This window comes from Syngnathus leptorhynchus, chromosome 8 (genome assembly GCF_054491065.1).
Source record: "Syngnathus leptorhynchus isolate UIUO chromosome 8, UIUO_Slep, whole genome shotgun sequence".
Lineage (NCBI taxonomy): Eukaryota > Metazoa > Chordata > Actinopteri > Syngnathiformes > Syngnathidae > Syngnathus > Syngnathus leptorhynchus.
In genome coordinates, this window is record NC_141202.1 from 2,719,126 (window position 1) to 2,746,870 (window position 27,745).

General features: G+C 41.6%; 2 protein-coding genes across 4 annotated transcripts in view; one reads left to right on the plus strand and one right to left on the minus strand.

The window, feature by feature from the left end:
- The window catches only part of efna3b (ephrin-A3b), a 55,059-nt gene extending 53,095 nt beyond the window's left edge, over positions 1–1,964 (minus strand). Inside the window, exons 1-3 of one of the 3 annotated variants that reach the window (XM_085917700.1) lie at positions 1,869–1,964; positions 1,473–1,566; positions 450–545 (exon numbers count right to left, since the gene is read on the minus strand). The gene's annotated coding sequence lies outside the window, so the exon portion shown is untranslated. Of the gene's footprint in view, positions 1–449; positions 546–910; positions 1,017–1,059; positions 1,444–1,472; positions 1,567–1,868 lie in introns of those variants that run through there. The other 2 variants (XM_085917699.1, XM_085917701.1) reach the window with 2 other exon arrangements.
- efna4 (ephrin A4) lies at positions 1,241–27,745 on the plus strand. Its single transcript, XM_085917703.1, has 5 exons — positions 1,241–1,657; positions 17,675–17,973; positions 19,794–19,862; positions 24,661–24,687; positions 25,701–27,745. The coding sequence occupies exons 1-5, from the start codon at positions 1,533–1,535 to the stop codon at positions 25,787–25,789; spliced, it is 609 nt and encodes a 202-aa protein (XP_085773829.1). The 5' UTR covers positions 1,241–1,532; the 3' UTR covers positions 25,790–27,745.

Genomic DNA, 27,745 nt, shown 5'->3' on the forward strand with positions numbered 1-27,745 from the left:
TTTTTATCGCGGTTCCTCTGAGGTTGGATTTGTTTTTAGAATTGCATATTGAGGGCCGACTCAATCGCTTGAGTGGGCTGTAAATGGCCCTTGGGCAGCAGGTTCCCCGCCCCAGAGTTATAGAGCAGCTGGGGTTTTTTTACGGAGGTGTTTTGGTTTTAAAATGTGTTTTTTTTTACGACTAACTCGCTCAAAACTGCAAAAGAAAAAAAACAACAAGTGCTTCCAGTAAATAGGCCAAACAAGGAAGTCAAATTTAAGACGCTGAGGTGTGTAATTCTGCAAGATTTGGTGCAAAATATTTTGGTGGTGCTGTCTACAGTTATAGTGTTATTCAATTACTCATTTATACTTTTGTTTAGAGCAATAAATGCCAAGTGGGACTTTGAAAAATGATATTATTTAGTGATAAGAATGACAAAAATATTGTTTTGACAACTATTATTTACCTGAATGTTGTGTTCCAGACTCCAGCAAGTAAACTTCACCTCCAGGGGAGCATGTCTGTGATTTCTCTCTTCCGTTCTTTTCTGACAGGTCATTTCCTGTGTGTTGGAATAAATTTGTGCTTAGTAAAACTGTAGCAGTGCATACAGCAGTGAAACAGAACTCAAGCATCCAGCTCATATCGATCAACAGCAATAAATATCATTTGCCGTATCGGTTTAATTGATTTTTGGATTCGGCTAACGTAGCAACATTTAGCAAATTGACATGAATAAAACGTCAACGGCCTTAAACAGGTGACAATATCACAATGATAAAACAATTGTTGACCCTAATTTAAATACTTTAGGTATCAACATTTTACTTGTGTTACTTACAATTAAAAATAATGAACGATAAATGACTACAAATAGAAATTTTTGATTAACCACCGACGGAAAAGAAGCTATTAACATCTGCACACCTGAAGCCACCTCCCCCATACAAGTTAATGAAAGAAAATGGTTTAAAATTACTTTTACGGCATTTAAATACGTATTTAAGTGTTTAGCATTATTTGGAGATGTTAGACACACCCTGAATGAGAAGTTAAATACTTCAATTATAAATTACCTTGTCGTATTCCTTTGCTAGGAAGACAGAATGGCGCCAACCTCTGCTGTCTGTCTACACCAGTCGGCGCACGTCACTAGCAATTGGAACTCTTGCCTGACCACACCCTTGTGTTCTGATTGGTCCAAAGTTTTCCTCACCCCGCCCCCTTAACCTTAGCGGCTCCACCCTCCCCAGACTGCAATGTAATCACTCCTGAGCAAAACCTCCTTCTGTCACATCCCCACAAGCTTCACCTTTTCACTTTTTGATTTTGAGGGGAAAAAAGCCAGAATGAAGATTTTGGATAAACTAGCAACAAGTCCTCATTTTGAAGGCGGCAAATTTCTTAGCATTCAGTGACTTACTCAAGTCACCTGACACAGAATGACGCACGTTCACTATTAGGTGATCAAGTTGTTTAGTCTCCTCACCTGTTTTGTGTTTTTACACCTTAAGTGTTGCGTGCGCGTCCCCGACGAGGCGTGCGCGTAATGGGCTCCCTCATTTGGACCCCGGCCACGCTACCTGCTTGGAAAACCACTTTTTTACTTTTAAACATGATCTCAGCCGTCGTCAGCAAAAGACACGCAGTGTACTGGAACTCCACTAACAGCAGGTAACAAAAATTTCTGCTTTTTTGTTGTTGTTGTTGTTATTTATGTATACGTTTTATTCGTTTTGCACAATATTGCATTTAAAGTACAAATATCCGTCTCATCTGCTCTGCACAAGTCTGGCTGGTCTGAGCTTGCATTGTTGCTCAATAGATAGCCAAGTAAATGAGTCAGTAGAAGAAATCGCTGCCATGCAGCACACCCATGACTCACCTGTAATAATAAATTCCTCCTGACTCGAGTAGCTTTGCCCTGGAATGTGTTTTGATTTTTTTTTTTTATCAACTGTGAACACAAATGAAAAGTGGAGGTTTTGACCGTGCGTGCGTGCGGGTGTGCGCGCGCGCGCGTGCTTGCGTGTGTGGAGTTGGAGGAGGGGGGGGGGGCAATGCCAAACCTGGCTCACCTGCTGATCCAGGTGGTCCTTGCAAAGATAATTGTAGGGTGCAAGTGGGGGGGCCTGCAGGCGAAGGTTTGGCTGCACTTCTAAAATAACATTGAGCCCTCATTGCATATGTAGAACAGTCCAATTTGGAAGTTCATAGTGTTGTGAGTACAAGTGGATGGTTATTTCTGAATCGTAGGGTGTGCACACTTTTGCAATGTGCAATTCATCTAAAAATATGAATGCATCACAAAAAGGCGTAGGACAATCACGTATTTGCCACTCAATGATTTACTGTTCTGGTTCATCGGTTACCGTGACCCGCCCCCCTCCACAAAAAAAAAAAAAACGGGGCTTCTCGTGATGTTTTGGTTGAAAGTTCAGGCAGTGAATGGTGTGCTTCCGTTGTGGTGGAGTTTAGAGTCATTGGCAGCAATGTGGCATTGTGATGCTTAAGGACCTCTTTGTAAGCATGTGGTTTCGACATGAATGGTCAGAATTTTCTTGGCAGGCGGACAAGGCCGTACAATCACAGTGCCATCATCGGCGTCATGCAGAAGGCCAACGATTCCCGTGGTGCTGGTGGCTCATTCCTAGTGACCCTTCTCTCTCTCTCTCCCCCCGTCCCCCGAGTTAAAAGCAGGGTCCGCCATCGCTCTCCTCTTCCTGTCTTCACTCTTCATTACCGTCCTATTTACACCCGCCTCCTCTACGCCATTTTCATCCTTCACGGCTCCCTCCTGGCCACTGATGGATGGATGAGCTGTGATTAGTTGAGCTTCAATCATTTTTTCCCATATCCTATTTTCAATAAACTGCCCGCCAAGCCCCGGCTGGTCTCGGTCCCGCCGAGGAAGAGTCCGGGGTCCGCTTCATCATGAGCGTCAGGGAACCATAGAGGGAACATTAGGCCACTAACTGGTGCTTCTCATTTCCCAATACGATTTTTAGATCGTACGCTATTGAATGTACAAAGTGTATTTTGAAGGAAAAGCCAAGTGAAAGATTTTCTTCACCATATGTTGTACGCGTCCAAATACGTTTTGCCATTGTGGAATATGAATCAAGCAGAAAAATCTGTTGTAGCTAGCTTGGAGGCGGCCATTTTGTCTTGTCAACTCAAAGTGACATTACAGTAGCTACGTGCTCGGGTAACGACTGAGTTTGGTCATGTGACCTTCACAAACTGGAGGCACTGTGATGTCATTTTCTGTCGACATCGCGTTTCCATGGATCCCTCAGTCAAAAGGCGGTTAAAAGTTGAGGCTAACCTTATTATTGCTAACGTTTATGGTACGTAAATAGAAGTGATTCAGGCGTTTAAATGTTTATCAAAATAAGTTGTTTGCTAATTGTAGATGTATTTTTTGGTTACAATTCACTAGCATCACGTTGGTCTTCAAACAACAACGATGTAGTTGGAATGAACCTACAGCTCCCCTGGTGGTTGCAGCCAAGTACTGCACCCCAGTCCATTAGTTCAAAATGATTTAGTTTAACCAAGTGATTTATCGTGCCGGTCCTTAATATCCAACACCACAATTTTAATATGCAAGTTCAAGTTTGTTTAATTATTTACTTGGATTTTATTCGTTGAAAATATTTCTTCAATTGTAAAGTTGCATTGTGGCGGAGCTTCATGAAAAGTAATTAGTTCACCACAGAGTGAATTTTAGTGGTGAATATGCATTCTATAACGCTCAGCCTAGAAGCAACAATTAAAAAAAGATTCTTTACACACTTAATATTGAAGGCACTTTTGTAGCCCACGAGCCACTGCAGTCTCTTTAAACACGTGATGGAAGACTTTGGCCGTCACCTTTCCGTCACTGTCCGGATTTATGATTTTAATGAAGCACAGCCAGCCAAGCGGAGATGCTTTAAAGTGACGCACGTTGGAGGCGGGGGGGGGGGGGTCCAACCCACCTCCCTGATTGAAAAATTGGAGCTGGGAAACAGCGAGACTCAGCGCGGGCCTCTTTCTTTTTTACGATTTAATGAACGAGGTTTACGAGCGTTGTCGATTTTATAGCCGCCTTTTCTCTCACGCTGATTGTTCCTTTATTAGAAGAGAGATTATTTTCGGACTTCCCGGAGCAGTTAAAGGTTAGTATAATATTACAAGCGAGCTGTTATGGAAGCACTCCATAACCGTTGTTGGTTCAAACAAGGTGATGAACAAATTCGGCTCCCCTTGACTAACTTCGGTGTCACCCCCAAACGCTTTCCGTCTTCAAATCCCCCCCCTCCCTTGTCCGCGTTCTGGTCGTAAAGCGTCGGATCAGCAGCTTCCTAATTGGAGACAAAAAGTGTTTTATCATCTCTTCCGAGGGATCCCCGCACAGCCTTACGCCTCATTTTCCCCCTTTCCCTGGTCTCCCTTCTCATGACAACAAACTTTGGGCCAATCCGGCGTATAGCGAACGAGGCTGCTTCTGGTTCTTTATGGAAAGCACGACTCATTAGCCTTTGGATTTGTAATTTAATGTGTAAATGCATGCTTCATTTGCTTTTCCTGTGTGAGCGAGTCGCTCGAAATACCAAACGAAATCACATCCTGCGTGCACGTGCAAATAAGGGCGCTGCTTTCGTCACGTATTATCAGGTGAGATGGTTGACCCCCCCCCCCCCCCCCCCCCCCGAGAGATTTTATAAACATGAACTACACCTGATCGGTCTAATGCGATCCAATGTTATCATTGCACGGATTTTTTTATATAGCACATTTGCAGGATAATAAAAGTTGACACCAAATTAGTCTACAGGTCATGAAAAATGAACTCATCATTAAAAACATATTAGAACACATTAAGGAACAAAATATTAAATGGGCAGTTTTTTGTTTTTTTTTGGCTTAGAACATGAGTGGGATCAAATATGACAAAGGCTTCTTGATTAGGACGATGCAGTGCAGTTTAACTATAACTAAATTATCTTTCTGGTGGTGTCAGGGGAAAAATGTATTGCAGATTTTTATTCAATAATAATAAAAAAATAATAATAAAAAAAACCAATCCTGTGTTGGGTACCATTAGACCCTACTGGTGATTTTACATGCTTCTATATTTTAAAAAATTAAGCCTAAAATAAATCTTTTCATATCGTATTATCTTCGCATTTGTAACCTAAAACCTGTGTGACTTAAAGGAAAACCTGAAATGGGCTTGCATAAGTGTGCACACCCTCATAACTGGAATTTGCCTGCGCTCAGAATTCAAATCACATTTAGAATCATGTTAAACAGGTGTCAGCATACACTTGCTGTCATTTCAAGTATTTTTGATGAAGCCTTTTTAAAATGTGATGTTCTAGTAGGCTTTTCTTGACATTTATTTACATCCAAGCATAAGCCTGCAGGTTTACTGCACTATTATTGCTATTTGGAACTGTTCCTAATTTTCTCCACCCTGCCTCACCCCAGGTTTCATTTTTAATCATGATTTTATTTTTTTATATCACAAAAACCTAGCATTTGAACCGGGGTGTGTTGACTTTTCATATCTACTGTACTTTTTCTTTTGCCTGCTCGCTCCGCCTCCGGTCGTATGTGTGCATGCAAATGAGTTTTTATTTTTATTTTATTATTATTATTCTACGATTGCGTCACAGGCTCTGTGAGTGCGTAAATGCTGATAAATGATTAACACAGAACCTGGCTGAACTATAATCAAGATAGCTATAGTCAGGTAATTAGCACACACACACACACACACACACACACATGCTCTTGTCTCAGCTCGCGTGTCATGGAGTCGCATCAAGGTCTGCATCCGTGCCTGATTGTCTGGCCGCTGAGCTCCGTCCCCGAGCCGAGGCGAGGCGGCGCGATGGTGGGGCTTATCTGTCGTTGGTAAATGTGCTTTGTGTGTTTGCGGTGGCCGTACACTCCTCAGTGTGTTATCCGCGCTGACGCACTGTGGGTGGCTTTGCTTTTGGGGGAAAACAAAAGATGAGATGTGATTGTAGTGGTTGTGTCGCATTGTCGTCTGCAAATTGAGGCCACTTCTGCATGTGACCCACCGGACTACAGATGCGAGTGTGATTACAGCTTGGAATGAAGGCAAACTTGTTCTTGTTGTTTTTTTTGGGGGGGGGGGGCTTTTGTGGCTTACCTCCAACAGGGAAGCTTGGTAGATGATGAGGAAATTCGCATTTTGTTGCTGGTCCGGATTAAGGTGCAAATAGATTTCTACTTTTCTTGCAGAATTGAAAACACATTGATGAATAAATCAGGGTGACTATATTTTGGTTATGATGATAAAATTAATTTTAGGTTACCGATACTAGGTACCGATACCACAAAATGTTCCCCCAAAAACACTGACAGATAATTGTAGACTTTTATATCCCAATCTAGTAATTTTTCTTTAAATTGTGTGAACTTAGATTTTCGATTCTTATTTCTAATTACTAGTTCCTGATTGCAAAACACCCACAAGAGTACCGATATCTTGAAACAAGACTCAAATACGATAGTTGGCATCAGTACTCGTCCATCCCTTTATAATAATACAAATTATTATGACTGTGCCGAACTGCATGTCATTGACGAATACATGTTGAGTCTATAAAATCAGTTGTGTTAAAAAACCGTCCTGGGAAAAAAAGGATGTTTGCACCCCATAGGACAAGTTGGTACTAATCTTTGGCCTTGGTAGAGGTCCTGAACTCGACTGATACTAATCTTCAGGCTGGTCACAGAGTGTGATAGTGATACTGGATTAGAGTGGATGAAAATAAACAAACTTTGCCTTTCTGCCAATGTTGTGCGTCTGAGTGGAGATCAACCAACAGCTAGGTCATTGTCTTGTTTCAGCTCGTTAAGGTGTGACCGGAGAATTAAAAGGAGGAGACACTTGGCGAGGTTTTCATACTCTGGCCTGCAAATTGCGCAACGAGGTCTCGCACTGCCAATTTCTTGTGCTTTTTTTTTTTTTTCCTCTCTCTCTCTGTCGATTCCAATTGGCTGGAAAGCAGCTTTAGTATTCAGATTGCATTGAGCAAATATTTGCTGAAAAAGATGGGTTGAAAAGGCTAGTTTGCTTAAGTACATCCTAGTTTCTGTTAAGCTTGCTGAAAAAAATCTTTTAAAAGTGCTTTTCTATTCTAAATCACACAGGAGGAGTAAAAAAAAAAATCAAAACTAATGAATTTTAATGACCGTACGTAGCTTTCTTGTTGCTATCGGTGTTAGTGAAGCTAAATGCTAATTCATCCGTTTGCCCTTTTGTTCGTTGATCCTGCACATGACTCTGGCACAAAATGGCCGCGGCATTGTTTGTAGGCCACGGGGCGGGCGTAAGAGGAGGTTGTGGTTTGTGAGTATTCTTTCGCCGCCATTGCTCGACGTGTCACACATATTCGCAATTAGGATTTGGCGCGAGGATACGGAAGGAAAGTCAATCAGGTGTAGCTCGGTTGGAACGTGGCACTGTGTTGAGCCACCGAGGATGTGAGGGGGGGGGCGGATTTCACTCCGTCACGCTAGCGCCTCGTTGGCCAGGCTCAAAGGTCTTGTCGAGAAACGACCCAAGACTTTCCGAGACAGAAATTAAATTAGTATCGACCGGCGCACGAGTGAAGCGCTGAACCAGAATGATTTGACCACATTGAGACGCGTTTGCCATCTTGCCCGAATTAAAGCGGAATGCTAAAAAAAATTGAAAATTAATTTCAATATTTGATTGTAATATTCTGCCATATGGGAGTAACAATTTGGCTCTTTTAAAATTCACATTACATTTCCACGACTTTTTGATTACATTTATATTTTTGGTAATGGCATCTTTTTAAATTTTTCAAATCCGTGTGCCACAAATGCATGTTTTGAGACACAGCGAACTTTACCAAGTAAACTCAAATATTTATGACTCATTATAAATCGTACTTTTGACCGATAATCCTGGGTCATGTGATCTCATCAATTGTCATATTTTCTCATCTCAACGCCTCACACGCATGAGTACACACACGTGTGAGTAAAACCATCCGCGGCGGCGGCGGCGGCGTTAAGGAAAGGACGGCAGGGAAGGAGTCAACAGATTTGATGTCCCCAAAGAGCTCCAGAGGGCCCCTGGGGGGGGGGCGGCGATAAGGTGAGAGCCAAAGAGGCAAGAAAGGATGTCAGCCGCCATTATTATCACTGTCAGCAACGGGCGTGGGGAGCGAACCCCCCCCGCCATTCCCGCAACACACACTCAATCCTCATCGAAAGGTGTGGCATCAAGATGCACGTAGCCAATGGTAGCATTATCCTGTTTACACGCACACACACACACACACTCCGACAATGGAGGGCAGTCCGAATGTCTGTGATTATTTTTTGAGCATACTAGTCGTAACTCCTCTTTTTGTAATTGACAGTGTTTCAAGCAGCGATGTTGTTTTTTTTTTAAGCCTCGTCCCAACTCTCCAGCGAAAGAACTCATGAATCTCATTGCTCCTCTATTCAACTGGAAATGGAACTCCTTGTGCTTCCAAAAGTACAAACGCAGATTGAGCGTGCGAATTAAAAAAAAAAAAAAGTGCGTGTCGTGCTGAAAATACATCCAGCGACAAGGAATACAAATCCCATTTCACTCCGAGCAAGATCTTTGAACACGTTTTTTTTTTTCCGCTTGGTTCCGTAGTAGATTTTTGTGATCCTTCTGTGTGTTAATCTTGTAATTTTGGGTCATCATGGTTCATTACTTAAAGAAGCAGCCAGTCAGTCATCTTTAATCCCAAATTAATCACATAATCCCGATCCAGCGCTACGTGAGGCGGGTGTCTGCATGGCTCCCCTTGACCCTGGCCCGCCGCTTCCTTCCTCAATGCACCCCCCGCCCCCCCTCCCATTGTGTCGCAAACCTTCGCCAGGCCTTTCCGAAATGCTCAGGGGCAGAGAACGGCATCTGGCTGGAGCGACAAAATGTTGTAGTGGACTTGAAATTTTTTGCAGGTGTATTGTCTTGAAATGAGGTGAAAGGCATGTCTTTTGTTGCCATGGTGACACCGGAGCAGCTATTTTTTTGAGGTCCCACCAGCCAGGACCTCTCATGTTGACCAGATGAGACCATCTTCTGTAGTGAAAATGCACTCTTTTTGTTATTTAGCCTTTGCCATGCTTTTATTAGGTGGCTGATTATGTGGAAAATGGTGAAATCGATTGTATTGACGAGGAAGCAGGCGTTTTCTTGGTAGATGGTATCCAATATCTGTGTATTTTTATTTTTTGGTCTTGAAATGAAAACGTTTTTAGAAACTATTTCATATTCATCATAAATTACAGAGTTTTTTTTCTCTTTTTTTCTGTAAACTAATTTTCCCTCCGTATGTTTTTTATTTATTTATTGAATGTATATATATATTTAGTAATCTATTTTTTAACTTCTAAAATTTACCAAAATTATGACAAATGTATCAACCTCTGCCAGCACAGTGACAAACTGTAAAAATATGTTCAGTTCCTGCTTGTTTGCAAAATTCGACAAAATTTCCAAGGAATCTTGCCTTTGTTCAAGCAAGAAATTGCATAAATTATATATTTAAGTTGTCATAAAGGAAATGTATATAATCCCCATTCAACTTTTTTTTACAGAGTAATGATGGTTAAAAATTGAAATAAATAACTATAAATATTTTATAAAATACAAGCTCAAATATTCAAATATATGCATTATGAAAAATGCAAAAACAATTTGTTACTGTCTAGCATGAAACGTACAGTAGCTGCGTCTCGTGGAGTCGTGGGAGCGCGGTGGGCAGCTGTGCGTGACTAGAACAGGACAAAGCCCAATGCCCCGAGGGGGCTATCCGGGCGACCTTTCGCACCCGGAATGTGCGGCCCGCTATGACGCCTAAGAGTTGTGACGGAGAAAGATGGAGACGCGGAAAGAAGCGTGCAACGGCTGCGAGGGAGGGAGGGAGGCAAGGCTGAGGGCCAGTTTGGGCTCTTGGGATTCCAGAGCAGTGACCGTGAAAGTGCTTAGATAAACACAGAGACTGAAGAGGAGGGGGGGGGGGGGGAGTGGAAGAGGCAATGGAGAGAAGCGAGAAGGTGAAGTGACGGCTGAGGGAACCGTGTTGCGAGTTACTAAAGTAGAACTGCTTTGGCGTAGTCAAGCAAATCTGGAATAATTACATTCTGGTTATATCGTAACCATTGCGATGCATTTTAAACCAGAAGCTGACTTTGCGATAATTTTACGACGATATTAAATCGCCATGTGTTTCACTCAAAATGGTATTATTATTATGTACATTCCAAATGTGCAAAATAAACTACCGAAGGCACTATATTGAAAACTAATGTCTGCCATCTAGTGGTGATGAGGGATATTACAACTTACAGCCAACCCTTGTGTGCAAAACACACAAAAAAGAGAATTCCTCATGGTTTGCTTACAATTCAACTGGATTGTCCTACTTTGGAATGCCACAATTGCTTTGGAGCAAATGACTCCAAAGGAATGCGGAGGGAGGAAAATCACATTTGACTTTTAATTGGTAGTTACTAGAAAGTTAAAAATATTGCAGAAAGGCATTCAGGACAAGTCTGAGGAACTGGAATGTGTCAAAGTGTTTTTTTTTTTTATTGACTCACCTGCCCAATGGTTTCCCCCTACATCTTCTCCATGCCTGAGTCTAAATAATTCAGAGCGGTTGCTTCTATTAGGACGCATTTTCTCGACATGTCTGGACCGGCCGGCCTCTGCCCGTCCTCTCGTTGGGAATCGCTCGACTCCAGTGAAATCACTAAGTATTTTTCTTCAATCGGTCTTTATTGATTGCTGACGGGGGCTCTGTTACTAAAAAGTCTGAAATGGGCCAATGATAAGTTAGCTGATGGATGTTTTGGCTCAGCTGGAAAGCGGCAAGGTGTTTGCATAGTTCCACGTGGAATTTGAGGAATTTCAAGCGCATGCGGTGTGGAAACGTGTTTCGGCATATTGCTGCTGTTTCACCCCTCGACTTTTTTTGAAGTTCTCCATGGGGGTCGAGCCGCACTTCAGTGTTATGTTTGTATATTTTTAATTTGGGGGAATTTTATGTGTCGTTGCATTTCCGTCTCCTCGCTTTTGTCTCCAGTTTGTGACTTGTTACTAGAAAAAGGAAATGGAACATTCGGTGCTTCGACCTTCGAGTCCTGCAGATGAAAACAAAAATGTCGTCCGTTATCAGACGCGTGACCTACTTAGTGGAATTCTCAGACGAGTCAAAATCGCGAGCCGTCTCTGCGTGTGTCGCGTCCTTTTTCAACGTCTTTAGTCTTGATGCTAACATGCTTAACTTTCCATTAGCCGTTGTATTTTTTTTATTTTGCTTCACTCTCCATATAATAGTTTCTTATTTCCTTTCTTTTTACCCGGACATATTTAAGCCTTGCTTGTTTTCTCAATTTCTCAACACTCCAATTTGTTTCAACTTGTCTTTTTCTTTCGTTTTCTACAACGTGTGCTTTCTGCCAGTTGCTTGTAAGAAGGCAAAGATGGAAGACGACTAAGGTGTATAGGCGGGGTTTTGTTTTGCCCCCCCCCCCCCCCCCGTCTCCACTCTCAATTGGCTGTCGTCCCGGTAACGGTGCATCTGATTTTATTCAACCCTCTTGCTTGTCCACAGCTCCAACACTTCCCGCTTTGTCTCCAACTTTGTTGATTTGTTTGTTGGATTGGAAGTTATTGCTAGCCTGGGGTCACGTGGGCTCGCAATGTTCTGGTCAAACTGTGAAAATTGAAAGACTGCCAGCCCATTTACATCACAGAGTGGGTAAAATCTTTTTTTTTTTGGGGGGGGAGCTGAAAAAGTGAGATTAGGCCTGACCATACACACACACACACAGATAGCGAGAGTGGCTCTTGTGGTTTGCGGACACCTGTAGCCGTATCAAAATGCTCCTGATGGGTTGGTTTTGATATTGATGGCAAGCAGGAATATGACATTCTCCTCACTTGTGATATGCCGCTGAGTCGCACAGACTGAACAATAGGCAGAAAATAAGATCTTCTTCAAGGCTTGAAATAGACATAGTGAGTGCCACGGCATCCTATTCTGTACAACAGAGACGTTATGTGTGCCGGTTGATTTACCAAAAGACATGGTAGTGCTGCATTCAAGGTTGTGGGGAAAGTAGGAAAGAGCACGTTTTGTTCCAGTTCAAATGAAAAATCGGTGTGAAACGAAAGAGAAATATCACGAGTTGGCAGTTTGTTTGTTAGGCTCGATTATAGCAAGGGGGTGTAAACTTTTGTGCTGATGAGCCACACTATTTTTTTGGGTAAAAAAAACAGAGCTGAGCTAGGTAAAAATATTTTTTAAAAATTGTTTTTGTATTACAATCAATCCAATTAGACAATTGTTAAATGACGTAAATTATTTTAAAATAAGTATTTTAATTATTTAATTTAAAAAAATGCTCAGTTGGCCTGTTGAAAAACCAACTGGGCCCACCAGTGGCCCGCAGCCTTCACTTTGCCTACCCTCACTTCCAACACTCTCTCCTTGACCATTGTTTTGTTCCAGCTTTGTGAACTGTGACCTTCAACTTGGATGACTGGTACTTCCGACATTTTGGATTCCAGGAACACGGCATAAACACACTTCCCATCAAACTTGATGGAAAAAAAGTCACGTCGGGATAAAAAACAGGAAACACTTTGTGATTGGGTTATTGTCTCACTGGGTCAAGCTAAGAATCTTACGAAGGCCTGCGTAATGGGAGCGGGCGGGGCTTACGCCGAGAGATTTTTTTTTTTTTCGTCCGGCTTTGCAGGAGGTTGAACAGCGGGGGGTCCGCAGATGGTCCGAGGCGGCGGGGGGGTTGAGTTTCTTGTTTGTGCGCGTGGTTGGGGCGTAAGCACCAGGTTAGACACAACACTGGTGTTTGGGCTCGGCGAAGGCTCAGAGTGGGGGTGCGCAGCTGATAAGAGGGGGAGGCGGGGTTGACCTGATTCTACTCCCCATTTACATGTCGAACGTACAGAAACACCGCAGAGGAAATAGAACGGGATACTTCTCGGATTCTGCAACAGTTGTTATTCCCCATAAAGGAAATCCTGTCGAGCATACTGCAAAGCAGGATTTCTTTTTCACTTTCCTGTCGTTGAATATCTGTTTTTTCCTCTCTACCAAGAAGCCCGAGTAATGTAGCAAATTGGTATAAAAGTAACATTTTTGGGTGGTTATCAAAACCCAGCAGTGGTTATTTTTTTTGTGGTTCTAACATTTCCGTTTTGTTTTTGTTTTTGTTTCTGATGTGTGTGTCACGACGTTGGAGAAAACAAGTCTGGTTTGTTGTTTTGCTTTCCATGTGATTTTTTTTTTTTTTTTTTTTTTGTGGCAACGCCCCGCTTAATCACAGTCGGGATTGTGTCGTATGAAATTGTAGCTCGCTTGAGGGCTCGCCACCTGCTTAATCCCTTCACTTTGTTTTGAGCCTCCTGCGGATGAACGGCGAGGACCCGCTTCAGTTTCTGGCTTACGTTAGCTAAAAATGCTACCATAGTTAGCTTTGACCTTGGTGCCTTCTAAAAACTCCGGGGAGAATTCCCGAGTTAATTGACTCTTAATTTGATTGTCCCCCTCCCCCCCCCCAAAAAAATTGCTGTCTTTCTATCTGAAGACTTTATTCAAAGTTCCCAAGGTCACTTCACATCTCACTAATGAAGGGTTTAGATGTTGAGAAATTGCTAACAGGAGGGAGCCGTTAATTCAAGACGAGTTCATTCCAATCAGTCCTAAAATGATTAGAACAAGGAATAGTTATAATCATTTATTTGATTTGATCGCAACAGAGTCAAAATGGAGTGTCGTGTCTCTCGTTTTGTCATCAGCCTTGAGCTACACACAAAACTACTCCACAAAATGAGAAATTTGCTCCTCAAATCAAGTCATAAAGTGGATTTCTATTAGTTTTGTGTTTACTGAATGTCAACTTGAGAGGGGGGGGGGTCAAAAAAATTTTTTTTTCCCCTCTCATCTCAAGGCTGTTGTCATGCTAGCCAGTCGCTAGCATATATTGTAGTAACTCGCGTCCACCATCGCATACTTTCGAAGCGATGCCTCAGTGACCACAAGGAGCCTCGAGTTTAGTCAGTCCCTCCACCCCCCCACCCCCTCCCGCCGTGTTTGACCACGGCGCCACCGAGTCTCCACACGAGCTTTAACTTTAGCACATAAGCACGAAAAAGCGGCCTCTGCTTGGGGATTCGCACTTTTTTTCACTGCGGAATATTTTTAGCCCGCAGTCTGCCGATGTTCGGCATGCGTGAATAAAGATGATGCGGTCTGTTCTGTATTCCTGACGCCATGTTGTGGGATTGTTGCGCCTTTTAATTATTCCTTCATATTAAAGGATCAAAGGTCTCCGGCACGGTGGAAGCGCCCGCACATCATTAGAATGGTGCGCGGCACGCTTAGCGTTAGCACCGCTGTGTGTACGCATAGTAAAACTGGCACACGGCGAGATGGTGCTCCGATTGGCCTTTTGACTAAGAACAAAGTACAATGAAGGCTATGAAGATATGTGCCTTGGAGACATTGCACTAAATCACCAGAGGGGTGGTAAGAAAAAAAAAAATTCTAAAACCAAGAAATGTTCTGAGCTGGTCAATTTTGCAAATGTCACTTTTGTCAGAATTTCATTGAAACATCCAAAGTGCCGCAAGCATGTCGAAGATGATGATCTGTCAGGAAAGCGAGCATGTTTTCACCCATCTTTGTGCTGTCACCGCTGGAGCCGAGTGTAATTAGGCCGGTCGCCAAACCTAGCAGACCCCCGGCCGAGGACGAGGGAAGAAAGATGGCTGACAGGTTTGACGTCAGTATGCCGTGTTGTTGCTATAATTGCTAGCATATATTTTCATGCACGTTACTCCCTAAAGTACACTTAGCGCAATATATTGCATTTTTAAGAATCGGTACAATTTTGATTTGTATCGATAGGAGCAAAGCAGGGGAGCTCTCTGTGCTGGCCTTTCGTCAAGTCGACCCCCCCCCCCACATGGTTCTTGTTCCTCCTCGCTGACTTCCCCTCTCTCCTCCGCTCTGTCACCCCTCTATAAAGGCTCCCACTGACAGACCTGACCCTTCACGAGCTCCATCCGGACCGTCTCTGTTTTCTTTCTTTTTTTTTTTTTACCCTCGTGTTCTCCTTGCAAAGAGACGACTAATTAAAGTCTTCCACTTGGCTGTTCCGCCCTCTGTCTGATCGTCGGCACTCGTAGACTGTCTGAGGTCGCTAATTAAAGCGCTTAACTTTTTTTTGTGTTGGTTTTCTTACCTGTTGGTTCATGCTCACTTTATTCTGCCTCCCTAATTAGAGGTTTTGGCATATGGCAAACATGTCGATGTCAAAAAAGTGAAGTCCAGAATTGCCCAAAGGTGTGAATGGAAGAGTGAATAGTTTTCAGTTTCTGTGCCCTGAGATTGACATGTGAATAAGTCCAAGGTCAGTTTCGATTTCGTTCATCCGCAAACGGTATACAAAATAGATGGATGGGTGGGTTGTTGGGTTAGCAATGTCGCTAATCAAATGCAAATCAATTGATTTCCTGACACCGCTCTGTACCAGAAGACACAATTGATCCAGGATGCAGAGTCTGAGAAGATTTTATTCCTAAATGGCTGGCTGCTGCAGCTCACTTGGCAGCCGCCGACGTCATCGCCCGAGCATAGTTGAACATTTTGCAGAACACCATTTTCACTCAGATAAAAGTCATGTTATCTATGTTTAACTTAAAATTAGTCCTCATGGCTCCCACTCAGGAGTTATATAGCAGACTGGTGAAGTGGTATCGGTGTTGTAGTATCGGAGTATTTTTATTTTTTTAATAGTATGAGAACAAATGCACCAATGAGGTCAGGTTCCACGACCGGAGTTTGGTGTGTGGATTTATTTAGATTTATTTATCTATATTTAATTTTTTTATATTTATCTTTTTTATTTTTTTTATTGTGCAAGAATCAACAAGCCCTCATCCTTCTCGTTAGCTCTCCCCATGACTTTCCATTTCTTGTCCCGTTTCTGTTTTTCCACGCTCGGCCTTTCTTATTCCTCACAGGCTCCCCTCGGCTTCCTCCAGCCTGGCCTCGGTTCTCGGTCCGTATTAGATTATACGCGGGCAACTCTTTAAAATACTGTAACTGACAGGAAGGCAGGAATGGTTGCGCTACATTATGCACCTCTTCTGTTCTAATGATGCCATCTTGTCCACGGGTTGTTATTGTGCTGAAAACCAGTCGACCTCGACGAAAGGTGTGCTTGTGCATGTCAATCATATCTGCGTGTACACTCCCGTCTGCGCTTATCGCCATTGTACAGGTTGAAGCAAGCCGAACAGGTTTTTATTTTTACTTTTTTTGTTGTTGTTGTTGCTCTTGAACGTCTCTCAGCGCTTATGATTAGCACTGATGTGTTGAAACGTCACTAGTCATTCTAAAATATTACCTTCCAACATGCTAGTGTCTCATTTGTACTGGAAGAAAAAAAAAAAGATCCATCACTGAGCCGGAGGTTTCAACATTTCACCAAGCATTTAGGAATCCCTGAATGGCCTTTATCTACTTAATTGCTTTCTCTTTCCATTCAGTCTCCTATTACACTGTGTAAGTGTCTGAGAGAAGCCTCAGTCCATTGGGCCAGTTCTCAACCGACCTTTTTGTAGACTTGAGGGATCGTTCCACAATGCCAAAGCTCAAAAAAAAAATTAAAAAAAAATCCCATATTGATTTTAAGTGATATGTGGCACAAGAGCGAGAAGGGACATTCTCGGCTGCGATTCAAATTGCTACATGTTTCTTTCTAGCGCTTGACCGCTCGCAATTTCCAACTGGTCTCCCATCAGACTTTTAGGGATAATGGGTCCGTGCCAAAAGCAAGATCCGTATTGATTTTAAATTGCACGGAGCACGATCCATAAGATTTGGAGGGGGTAACATTCAGATGGACAGACATGATTTTTGAAAGGAAGAACTTTGTTGATTCTAAATGACGCATAATAAATAGGTCAAATCATAGACATTCACTATGAGTGGCTTTTTGGGTATCTGAGGCGGGCCTTAACTGGTTAACTGGTTTAAACCTGCTAAGGGCACTTAAATGAGGCAAATATATTAATTGTGCCAAAAGTGTCACAGTATGAGAAAAAAAAAATTAAGAATATAATTTTAACCATGCTAAGCTAACCTTTGCTAGGTCTAATAATGTTTTAAATCATCTGAGGCTCAATGTACCAAAAGTAAAATAATATTAATAATAATAATTTTTGGCACTACTAAATTACTTCAACAAATGAATAGTTGTTAGGTCTTGTGATGCCAAAGGTGCAGAAAGAAACCCTTTATAGATAATGCGCCTTTTTTAACGTTTAGCAATTAGCCTACGCCTAAAACATGTTGGATTTGAAAATAAGAATTCCAGAATTTGGTAGTGGTGAAGTAAATTTCCTTGATTGACTTTGGAGGGAACATTATGTATTATTATTTTCAGTTTAATTAAATAATTAAGAGTGACGCTAGCTAGTACCTTGCTACCTTACTTCATGCTGTTACTACCTCTCTGTTGCTAATCATCGCTTGTCATTTTGCATCAGTTGTGCTTGAACTTGGTCAACTTATAAATTGTATGATTAATAATCCGTTTTTGTTTTTTTGTCAGGTTAACGGCGGGCGAACTGTCCATCCAGGTGAACTTGAACGACTACCTGGACTTCTACTGCCCTTACTACCCCAGCATGCAGACGCTGGGCCCCAAGCAGCCGGAGACGCTAGCCCTCTATCTGACGGAGGAGGCCACCTTCCAAGGCTGCGTGGAGACCACGGCGGCCATCAAGCGATGGGAATGCAACACCCCCTTCGCCCCGTTCGGCTCGGTGCGCTTCTCGGAGAAGATCCAAAGATTCACCCCTTTCTCGCTGGGGTTTGAGTTCCTGCCAGGGCGCCACTACTATTATAGCTGTGAGTACCATGCGTGGGCGCCCATCCAAGACACATGAAGGCTCGCCATTGTTTCGAAGCACTTTGAGGCTTGCTGATCCATTCACCAAAATATGTCATGCTTGGATAACCTGTAACGCTTATTACAGCCCATTAAGTTTCTCAGTTTGTTTTTTAACTTGAGGAACTCCTTTTATGAAAGCTTTTCAGAACTATGCAAGGAATGTTTTAAGGATCAGAAAAGAACAAAATCGTAAGCGTCGTATGTAAAAAAAAAATAATAATAAAATAAAATCCGTTCACACCTAAAATAATAACAATATTTTTCTCACTCTATGCTAGCCACAACTTCTTCTCCCCTATGCCTCAACTGAATGGCAGATCAGACATTTTGACAGCTGTAAAATCTTTTTTTTTTTCTTCCCCCCCCCCCCCCCAACTTTCCTTTTTAAGACGACTCGTGTCAGTGGGTGGACGTGAGACAAGGCGAGGAATAAAAGAAGTGAAGAGAATACATGGTGTGCAAAAAGTGACACACTAACACAGTGAGAAACTGAGGGGCCACAAAACGTCAATTCGAAGCATTGAACGGAGAAATACGATCGTAAATACCGTTTTTGAGCCAACCGGGAAAATTTGCAAGTCATTTAAATGTCAAGTTGTAAATGGAGCATTTACTGTACCTGGTCATGTTTGAACATTTTACAGTAAACACTTCTGTGACAGTCAAACAAAATGGAGGGATGGCAGAAAAAGAATGCATCTTTACATAAATTACTCGTGTAGTCAGCCTGACAATAAAGCTTTGTTGGACTATAAAAGCCCGGCTCCACATTCATGGATATTATGTGTACACACACACAATCTGAAGGCTATTGTGCTTGTTGCGCCACTTCAGAGAAAAGCAACAATGGAAAGTAGCCCCCCCCATCACCCCTCCACCGGATCGAACCACTTTGGGCTTCCCGAGTGTTTGTTGTTTAGTCAACAAGTTGGTCCAAATATGTGTCTCATGTGTTTAGTGTGCGCCACTGGACAGAATATAAAGGCATTAGACAACAATAGTGTTAGATACACTAATTCCATTAGTTGCTCTAGTCTGAGCCCGGCTCAGCTCGTCTGCTCTCACACACTGTGAGGGGCTCACAGGCCGCCATCTTTGGCAGCCTGTTGACTTCAAAAGTTCATCTTAAAAAACAAAAAACTGCCTGAAATGGTGTCATCGGGAGAAAAGCATCTTAACTGTTTGTGATTTCATCTAGCGCAGAAAGTCGGAATAAAACAGACTTGTATCGAAACCAAAGCGACGTTTTCCATAGGCGATCATGTTAATTAATCCGTTCCAGATACGCAAAAGTATTTTTTTGTTCACCAAACTTTATAAGGGTCTGTGATGTTATTGTGGTATCATTATTATTTTGTAAAAACAAAAAAAAAAGATCATTTTGTAAGCAAAGAATACTACTCAAGTGTCAATTTGGCATTGAAAAAAAAAGAGAATACGCTCTCTCGGTTTTATTAAATGCCATACTCTGTCATTTAATATAAGAGCGCTCTAAAAATAGACACGGTCGCTCACACAGACTGCTTGACTGCTTATGGCTTTTGTGAATTATTCAGTTTGTGTCATGCCAAAGATTGTTTCTTCTACGCTTCACTAACCATTCACGTGATGGATTTGAATATGTTTGTATTCGCCCGTGAAAATATAATTCAATAACGCAGCTGTATGGGGGTCCCGATCCAGAAACTGTGAGGAGGGGGCTAAATTTTCATTAGCGCCTTGCACTGAAGTACTTTTCTCTCTTTCTCTCTCTCTCTCCTTGGTTGTTGTGGCTCAGCTCTGCCTGCAGATGAAGGCCCGCCGCTGCCGTGTATGAAGCTGCGCGTCACCGTGTGCTGCGAGACCGGTGAGTGTGCGCCTCTTTTCATCAGCTCCTGCCTTTCATGGTTTTTTTTTTTTTTTTTTTTGCTCCCTCTGAACTCCCCCCTCCCCTCCTTTGCCACCCCCTTCTGCCTTCCATACAGTATTTCTACTATCGGGGCTCTTTTTTTTGTGTGCAACTGTTGGCCTCATTTCCCCATTACCTGTCCGACTGTTTCGTTTCCTCATACCTTTTTTTTTCCTCCAGTCATACCTTAACAGAAATGTGATCCGACTTGAGTTTATTTTAAGTTGCAAGCAAAAAAAAAAAAAAAAAATCATGCCGTCATTGCCATTTTCAGATAGTTTAACCGAACCCTAACTTACTTGTTTTAGCTTAATGCTAACATACAATGCAAAACACCATAGAAGGGCTAATGGAAACCAGCATTCTTCCATTATACCTCAGTGCTGCTCAACATTTTTGTGGCACAATGTGGTACTACATTCATGATATGCATCTCTGAATTCAAATGTATTTGTGTATTGTAAAACGCCAGGAAAATAATTACTCACAAAAATCGGCAGTACAGTACGCAAAGGCCGTAATTGGATTTTTTTTTTTTTTTTTTAAACGGTCCCTTCCTCATTGGCTGTCACCTTCATTCCCCCGCTCTCCATCTCCCCAGCGTGAAATTCCTGGACTTGATCTAATCCAGATCCCGCCTGGAGTAATGTTAGTCTTCCAGTCCACTGAGCTGCCCCTTCGGGTTGCCAATGTCGCCCGGGTCTTGCTGTGGGAATCCTTGTGCCACTAGTTCATGTGTGTGGCGGGGGTCTTACGCGGACCCCATTGCGTGCCGTTTGGTGATCTAATTTGGATGTGTGTGTGTGTGAGACGTCTGTCCCAGTTCCCATCCCAGTGCTATCTGCAGGGGGGTTTTCATCCTGGACTGGACCCCGGGTACTCGGGGCAAAGGTCACTCAATTCTAAATCACTCTATTACTCGTCATTAAAGGGGAGTAAAAAAAAAAAAAAAAAAAGAAGTAGAGGAGGAAGCCTGGAATTGTCTCCTGATGTTTGTTGTGTTATTAGCAAAAAGTTGTTTCATTTGTATGTGATTGGATAGTGTTAAGTGTACCTAATGAAATGTCCATTTAGTGTGCATGGGATCACACAAACTTAAGTGAATCTCCCGCTTTTTTTTTTTTTCTCCAGTCTCTCTCTCTCTCATCCTGTCCCTTAACCCAAACTAATCCCGACTAAATTTGTGTCTTCCCATTTCCCTTCCTTTCTTTCTCTCTCTCTCTCTCTCTCTCTCTCCTCCGCTCGTCTGTCGTTCCTCAAGTGGCACTAATCCTCTCCTTGCCTCTGTCTTGCGCGCCCCTTTTTATTTTTTTATTTTTATGATCTTTGGCTAGCCGAGCAAAACTAATCTGGGCGCGCCCGAGTGTCTCCCGACTCCGCCCTCGTGTCGGACGCGCTCGCTAAGACACTTCTCTGGCTGATAGAAAGAGAGAGAGAGACTCAAAAGATGGATGAGCGAGGGGAGGAAGGAGAGTCTCCGGATGTTCATTAGGTGCTCTGCTCAAATTCTCCCTCCCGGCATCTTCTTCGTTGGTGTGTGTGTGTGTCCCATAGAATCACTTGTCCTCCAAGTCCCCCCCCGAAATGCATTTTTGTGGTGATTAACAGACAATTCCGTGCCGGGTTGCTCTGTTGCCAGCAATCATCTCCCTCGTACACGCTATTTGCTCGTTTGAAGGGCGGCCGCGGCGACATTGCTTCAAGGTCACATGGCAGATTGTGGCTTTTCTCTCCGGTGTGCACACCTGTGTGTTTATGGACTTTATTTAACTCCGAAACACACCAGGCAGTGGACAAGAGGGCTCGGAATGACATTGTGATGTGAAATGTATTTTTGACTTTATTGCTTTTGAAGTCATAGGTAGAGTAGCTAAGTTAGCTTTCAAGTCATCAGTTAAGTGGCTAAGTTAGCGTCTTTGAGGTGTGGTTGCAATCATAGATCGACCTCGAAATGGAAAAGTTTTTAACCGTCCTCGGTTGTTTGAATAAAATGTCCTGACAACTGATTTTCATTTCATGGGGGAAGGGCGGCTACTAAAAAGTTGTTAAATCATATATGGAACATTTCAAACTCATGGTCATATCATTAGGGACACCACATTTGAAAAACAAGTTGCCTTGATTTGACTTTTGCCGATGACCTTGACCTGACGAAGATTGAGAATGTCATAGTTACCCTTTCAGAAATTGTCCAAAAACCGATCAATTTGCTAGCGTTGATTGATTTATTTAAATTCCTCAAACGACGGTTTGACAGCCGATTTTCACGCGTCTGTAAATTTCCACGGACAGAAATGATTCCCACTTTCTCGTTTTTTCGCCACGATGGTGTAAACGCCGCCTTTCGGTAGAGTTTCTGGGTGAGAGCGCCTCACCCCTCCCTCCCCTCCCTCCCTCCCTCCCTCCCTTCCTCCCTCCCCCATCAATGAAACCAAAGAAGGCGCTTGAGCCTCCGTTGCATCAGACAACTCCATCCTCCTCGCTCACCTTATTCTTCAGCCGTCAACTTCTCCCCTAAAAAAAAAAGAAAGAAAAAGCCTCCATTTTTGTTTGTGGCGTCGCCGTCCTACTGTGAGAATCCATTAAGGAGCGACTTCCCTTTCGCTCTAATTGATTCTTTTTCTCTTCCCCAATCGAATCTCTTCTATTCCATCCGCGGTGAGCCCAGTCTTTTTCACTTTGCACTGGTTTTTTTTTTTTTTTTTGGGGCGGGGGGGTGTCTTACATCGTCTCCCTCCTCCAATCATGCCCTTTTGAATACCTTTTGAACCCTCTCAACTGGAAACACACGGACCGGCCCCGGCATTGCCGACTCTCCAAACCGAGCAACGGTTTTTCAAGATTTCATTTTTTTTTTTTTCAATGGGGTGCTAAGCATTGTCGGTTAGCATTAGCCGCCACGTTTGTAAAATGGCGGCGTCCTGTGAACTGGAATGGTGGAACAGTGCGGCAGAGCGACCCCCCCCCCCCCCCCCCCACACACACACACACACATTTCGCTACGGTGGTGCTGCACGTTCCAGACCGCAGTGCGGAAAAAGAAGCAAAGACCGCCATGCAGCACCATCGTCGCCATTTTGCGTTGAGGCTCGCTGCCACCGTTATTGTGAATAAGATTTTTTTTTTTTTGTACAATTAGTTGAGGTCACAACACTCGTGTCACGCACACACGAGTAAACACGAGGCATTCTATCGACCGGTGTCGCACGATTTCAGACTTTTTCTTTAAAAAATATTTTTGAAAACCTGAATTTAAATGTAACCGTAAAGTGGAGATTGTATTTACAGCATTTGATAGGAAAGGCGTTGAAATATAGTTCATGGCCGTATATTATATTTTTTCGTCATTGCATCCGAATTACAAGTATTGCTTTTATTTTCCTATCAATATTTTTTAGCAATTTTTTTTTTGTACATTGTTTTCCAAATTTTACCTCTATTTATGCAAGTGCAAGAATAGGTGTATTTATATGAATTCTATTTATTTTACCAGATAAAATTTGACCTATTTATTCATATTAATTCAGCTTAAATAAATCTAGCCAAGGATTGAAACGTTCCAAAATATTTTCTACGCGAACACAAATGGAGGTTTTTAATAAAGCGCTGAAGTAGCATTTTTATTTTTTTTTAAATATATAAATATGATTTATCTCAGACACGCACGCACATGGGTGAACACACACTGCGCACTAGGCCAAGTCCCAGCACGCTATTTAATGCCTCATTAACCCCAAGATGGCCGTTAGTTGTAGACAATCAACGGAGTAATTTTGAGCGACAGACGAGGCTTGCAGGTGACACACACACACACACACACACACACATTGGCGCATAATACCGACGTGGTACATTTAGTTGCTCAGTCTTCACAGACAGGTGGCGCTGTTTTGTATCTGTCATTATTTTTAACGCTCATCCATCCATATGTGTATGCACGTTCTTGTTTGTCTGTATTTGTGTCCGCCCAACTATGTATCCTTTAGTTGTACAACCTTTGACCTCTGAACTTGAATTGTTTGCATGCAGCCACCTTTGTGTGTGTGTTTCTATTCTTCATTTCTCTTCGAGTGTGGAACCGCCCTTGACATACTACACTGTTTGTTGTGTGTGTGTGTGTTTTTTTGTTTTTCTCACTTTGTGAGGCACAACTTTTAATTTGTCAAAAGTGTGTTTTTGTGTCTTCAACATCTTTTAATTATTTATTATTTTTTTTAATCACTTTATGGCATCCTTCCATAATTTCCTTTTAGCACTTACCCGGCTGACAGTGTCTGCTTGTCTCTCCGGTTCTGTCTTTTTTTTTTTTTTTTTTTCCTCCGTCTGACCTTCCTAAACTTCTTTTCTTCCGCCCTCGCTCGAGCTTTCAAGCTCTGTCCACTTCTTGGTCTCGCTCTGTCGTTTTGGATTTTGTCCTGTTTTTCTTTTTTCTCTCCTCCCTTTTCATTTCCTGTATCCTCTCTGTCTGGATATAATCCCCATCACTGTAACGCTCCCTAATTTCCATAACACTTCTCCTTTTCCTGTTGTTTGGCTTTCCTTTCTTCCTGACCTTTAAGAGAATTTGCTGAGAATGGCTTAAGGTTTTAACAAAAGATAAATGTATCCCTTTGCTCATTTGTCTGCCTCTTGCTGTTTTTACTTCTACCAGCTACAGTATTTTTTTTTGGGGGGGGGGAAAGCATTAAGCATGAAAACATGATGAATCAGCAAGTTCTTTCTAAAGTTTTCCCTCTTTCTCTTTCCACTCTCACAGCATCCAAGGGCTCCAAACAAACTCAAGGTGAGATTCTTCACCGGTCTTCGGCATTCATGGAATTGCAAAAATAAAGTTGGAATAAGTTGTCATAAATCATAAGAATTTTTGAGGGTAGTCGTACCATTGAGGGGGGGAAATGCATTGATTCAAGTCGGAATGTTAGAAGAGAAGAATTCAGACTTTTAGGAGAATAGTCAAACAAGAAATTGTATATATTAAAAGAAAAAAGTTTTCAAGAATATTTTATCTGACCAAACAATTAAGTCAGAAAACTAGAAAACTGTTATTTTAGAAATAATCTAACAACAATAGAAGAAATAAGACATAGATTGAAGTCAAAATGAAAAAAAAATACATTGATTTGTTGTTGTTTTTTGCAAACTCAGCAGATTTAAATGTGTACTTCTGAGAATTTTTTTAAGAATAAGTGATGATACTTTGAGGGGGAAAAAGTCTCAAAACTACCTAGCGCAAATATTTTCAAAATATATTTTTTTGTTCAACATATAACGTATACTCAAATACATTTTCAAAATATTTTTTTCTTCAACATTTCATTTTTTTTATTCTTTTTTCCCTCCCTCACAGCATTCTCATAACCTTAAAATAATATGGTATTTTTAAATTCCTTTCATTTCAGTTTACTTTCTCCTAATAATTGAACGTGATTGTCTTAACGTGACAACACTGTATGTACTTATAATTTGCTTTGTTTTTTCTGCTTTTAACATTACAACCTTCTCCCACAAAAATACAACTTTTCGTTGTTGCGCTATTACAAGTGATAATTGTTCCATTATTGGGGATTTTTTTTTTATGTCATATTCCAAGTCTCTTTTTTTTTTTTTGACATAATTGTCTGACACTCCGTTTTGAACAAATTCCATTTTGTCATAATTTGACCTCCCCAGCTCATTTTCACGCAGCGCACCCCAACTCAAATCTTTAAAAAGTCCTCCAACAAAACTAATTCCTAACCATGTCACGAACAAGGAGACACATTTCCCACTCGTGACATTGTTTGTGTCCTCTCTCAGCGACGTCACCTCTGAATCGAGGTTGTCCATCGAGGGCGCCTTCGCTTCACCTTCTCTTCATCCTCCTCGCCGTCCTGCTGACCACCTGACCTCCTCGCACCTGTTCCCAGTGAGATTTGGAACACTAAGCCCCTCGCCGTCCATGCAAAGGGAAGACGTGTTTGTCATTGCGCACACACAAACATTCAGGTGCATCACACACACTCACTCAGGGACTTACTGTAACCCCCCCGACAATCCTTCTCATCACCTTCCATGAATTACTCTAAGGCCATTTCATTAGGTACACATGCACCACCTAATTCAGTGATCATTGAGACGGCACTAAACAAAAGATGTCTGAAAAATGGATATATAGGCTAATGGAATATTGTTTCTTGTTTCTGATTGTGGGTCAACAAAAATACATCATTTGTAGTTGGAATTGTTTCATTTCCCGCTACACGGTACACTGGCAGCCACTATATGTGGCTGGCATAGATAGATGAGTAAAAATATATTATTTGTAGTAAATAAATATTTTTGGGGACCAGTTAAAAGGGCTGTTTGGAGTTTTCTGACTGCTAGCATAATTTGAACGTACACCAAAATAACGTGCACGAGACTGGCAAAAGATGAACACTATGATTTATTTTTAGTGAATTAATTTCAATACTAATTAAGTAATATTAGATTATACAATGCACAATGCATCACCAATGTAGTCGTATGGGGACATTTTTTTGGAAAAAAAAGACATTTTTAGTAACGTTTTCAGACCAATTAGGGAGAATTACAAAATATAGGCACATTTTTGTCAACAATTTTTTCTTGACATGGTCACTGAGGTGCGATATCAATAATTCCGTTTTGCAGTTGCATTTTGCATCAAAAACAGTGACAGATGAAATATTTAATTGACCTGACTACATGTTACAGTTTGATAGTGTCACTTTTTTAGTTTCAACACGTACATGTATATTTTTTTTTTTTTTTTTTTTTTTAACTTCCTCGATTTGATTAATAAAAATGAGGACAAGGAAGTAATAGGGAATAATGAGGCAAGGCTGCTGCGCCCCCTACTGGGATCCAACTGGTTTTACTGGAATGCAACTGGGTTGGCCACCCACTGGATTACAAAGGTGATGTTTAATGATAATAATAATGATACTAATAATAGATGGACCTTGGACTGCTTTGTCTCGTTTGATCGAACATCCTGCTGTGCTGCTTCTCTGGATCACAGGACAAACGCACGCCAGGGGGAATTGTGGGTAAACACGACACGGGGCTCGTCTTGCTCTACCGAAGCAGATTATATGCACACATGCTCCTTTTTCTTTTTTTCCAAACAAGCTCTGGACACATTTTAGCTGATGTTATTAAGACCTGCCAAAATATGCTTGATGTGTGAGAACTTTGGAGTTTTCTGTAATTTAAAAGTGGAGAAAAAGTTTCTTTACGCACAGTGTTTTATATTGTAGATAAATATTTCTTTTATTTTGGTGTACAAATGTTTTGGCGCAATGGAGTTTTGCTAGTTTTGCCATTTTAATTAATTATTAATCAGTTCATTATTTTTATTTTTTGATGAATTTTTTTGTGGGTTTGTTACCTGAAGTGCCATGTTTTAATAAGTGTAAAAATATAGATTTTTTTTTCTTTTTTAATATGAATAAGCATATTGCATAAATTCTTCAAATGAAATGGAAAAAAAAAAAACCTTTTTAAAAATGTATATTTGGAATGTTTGATTGCCTTGAGCTTTAATTCGTTTCAAATGTTCAAACAACATGGCGCTTATAAATTTTGTTCTTTCAAAACACTGTAAATCGTCATTAATGCAACTTTTGTTGCTAATTTTTTTTTTTTTTAATCATTTGTGGTATAGAATTTTATGTACAGTATAGTTTTCTCTGTGTGTGTGTAATGTTCCCTCCGTGTTCACATTTTAGTGAAAATTGTAGCTTCTTCTGTGAAGAGACAACTGCAATCTGAGCCTAATTTTCTTTTTTTTTTCTACTATTTGCATCCAATTGTGGCAACTAAATAAATTTGGGGAAACT

Bases quoted from the DNA above. Each gene is read 5' to 3' on its own strand.
- efna4 (XM_085917703.1), top strand. From the start codon at position 1,533: ATGGGCTCCCTCATTTGGACCCCGGCCACGCTACCTGCTTGGAAAACC. The intron at 17,974-19,793 runs GTGAGTACCATG...GTTGTGGCTCAG, and splicing joins GCGCCACTACTATTATAGCT to CTCTGCCTGCAGATGAAGGC. The intron at 19,863-24,660 runs GTGAGTGTGCGC...CCACTCTCACAG, and splicing joins CACCGTGTGCTGCGAGACCG to CATCCAAGGGCTCCAAACAA.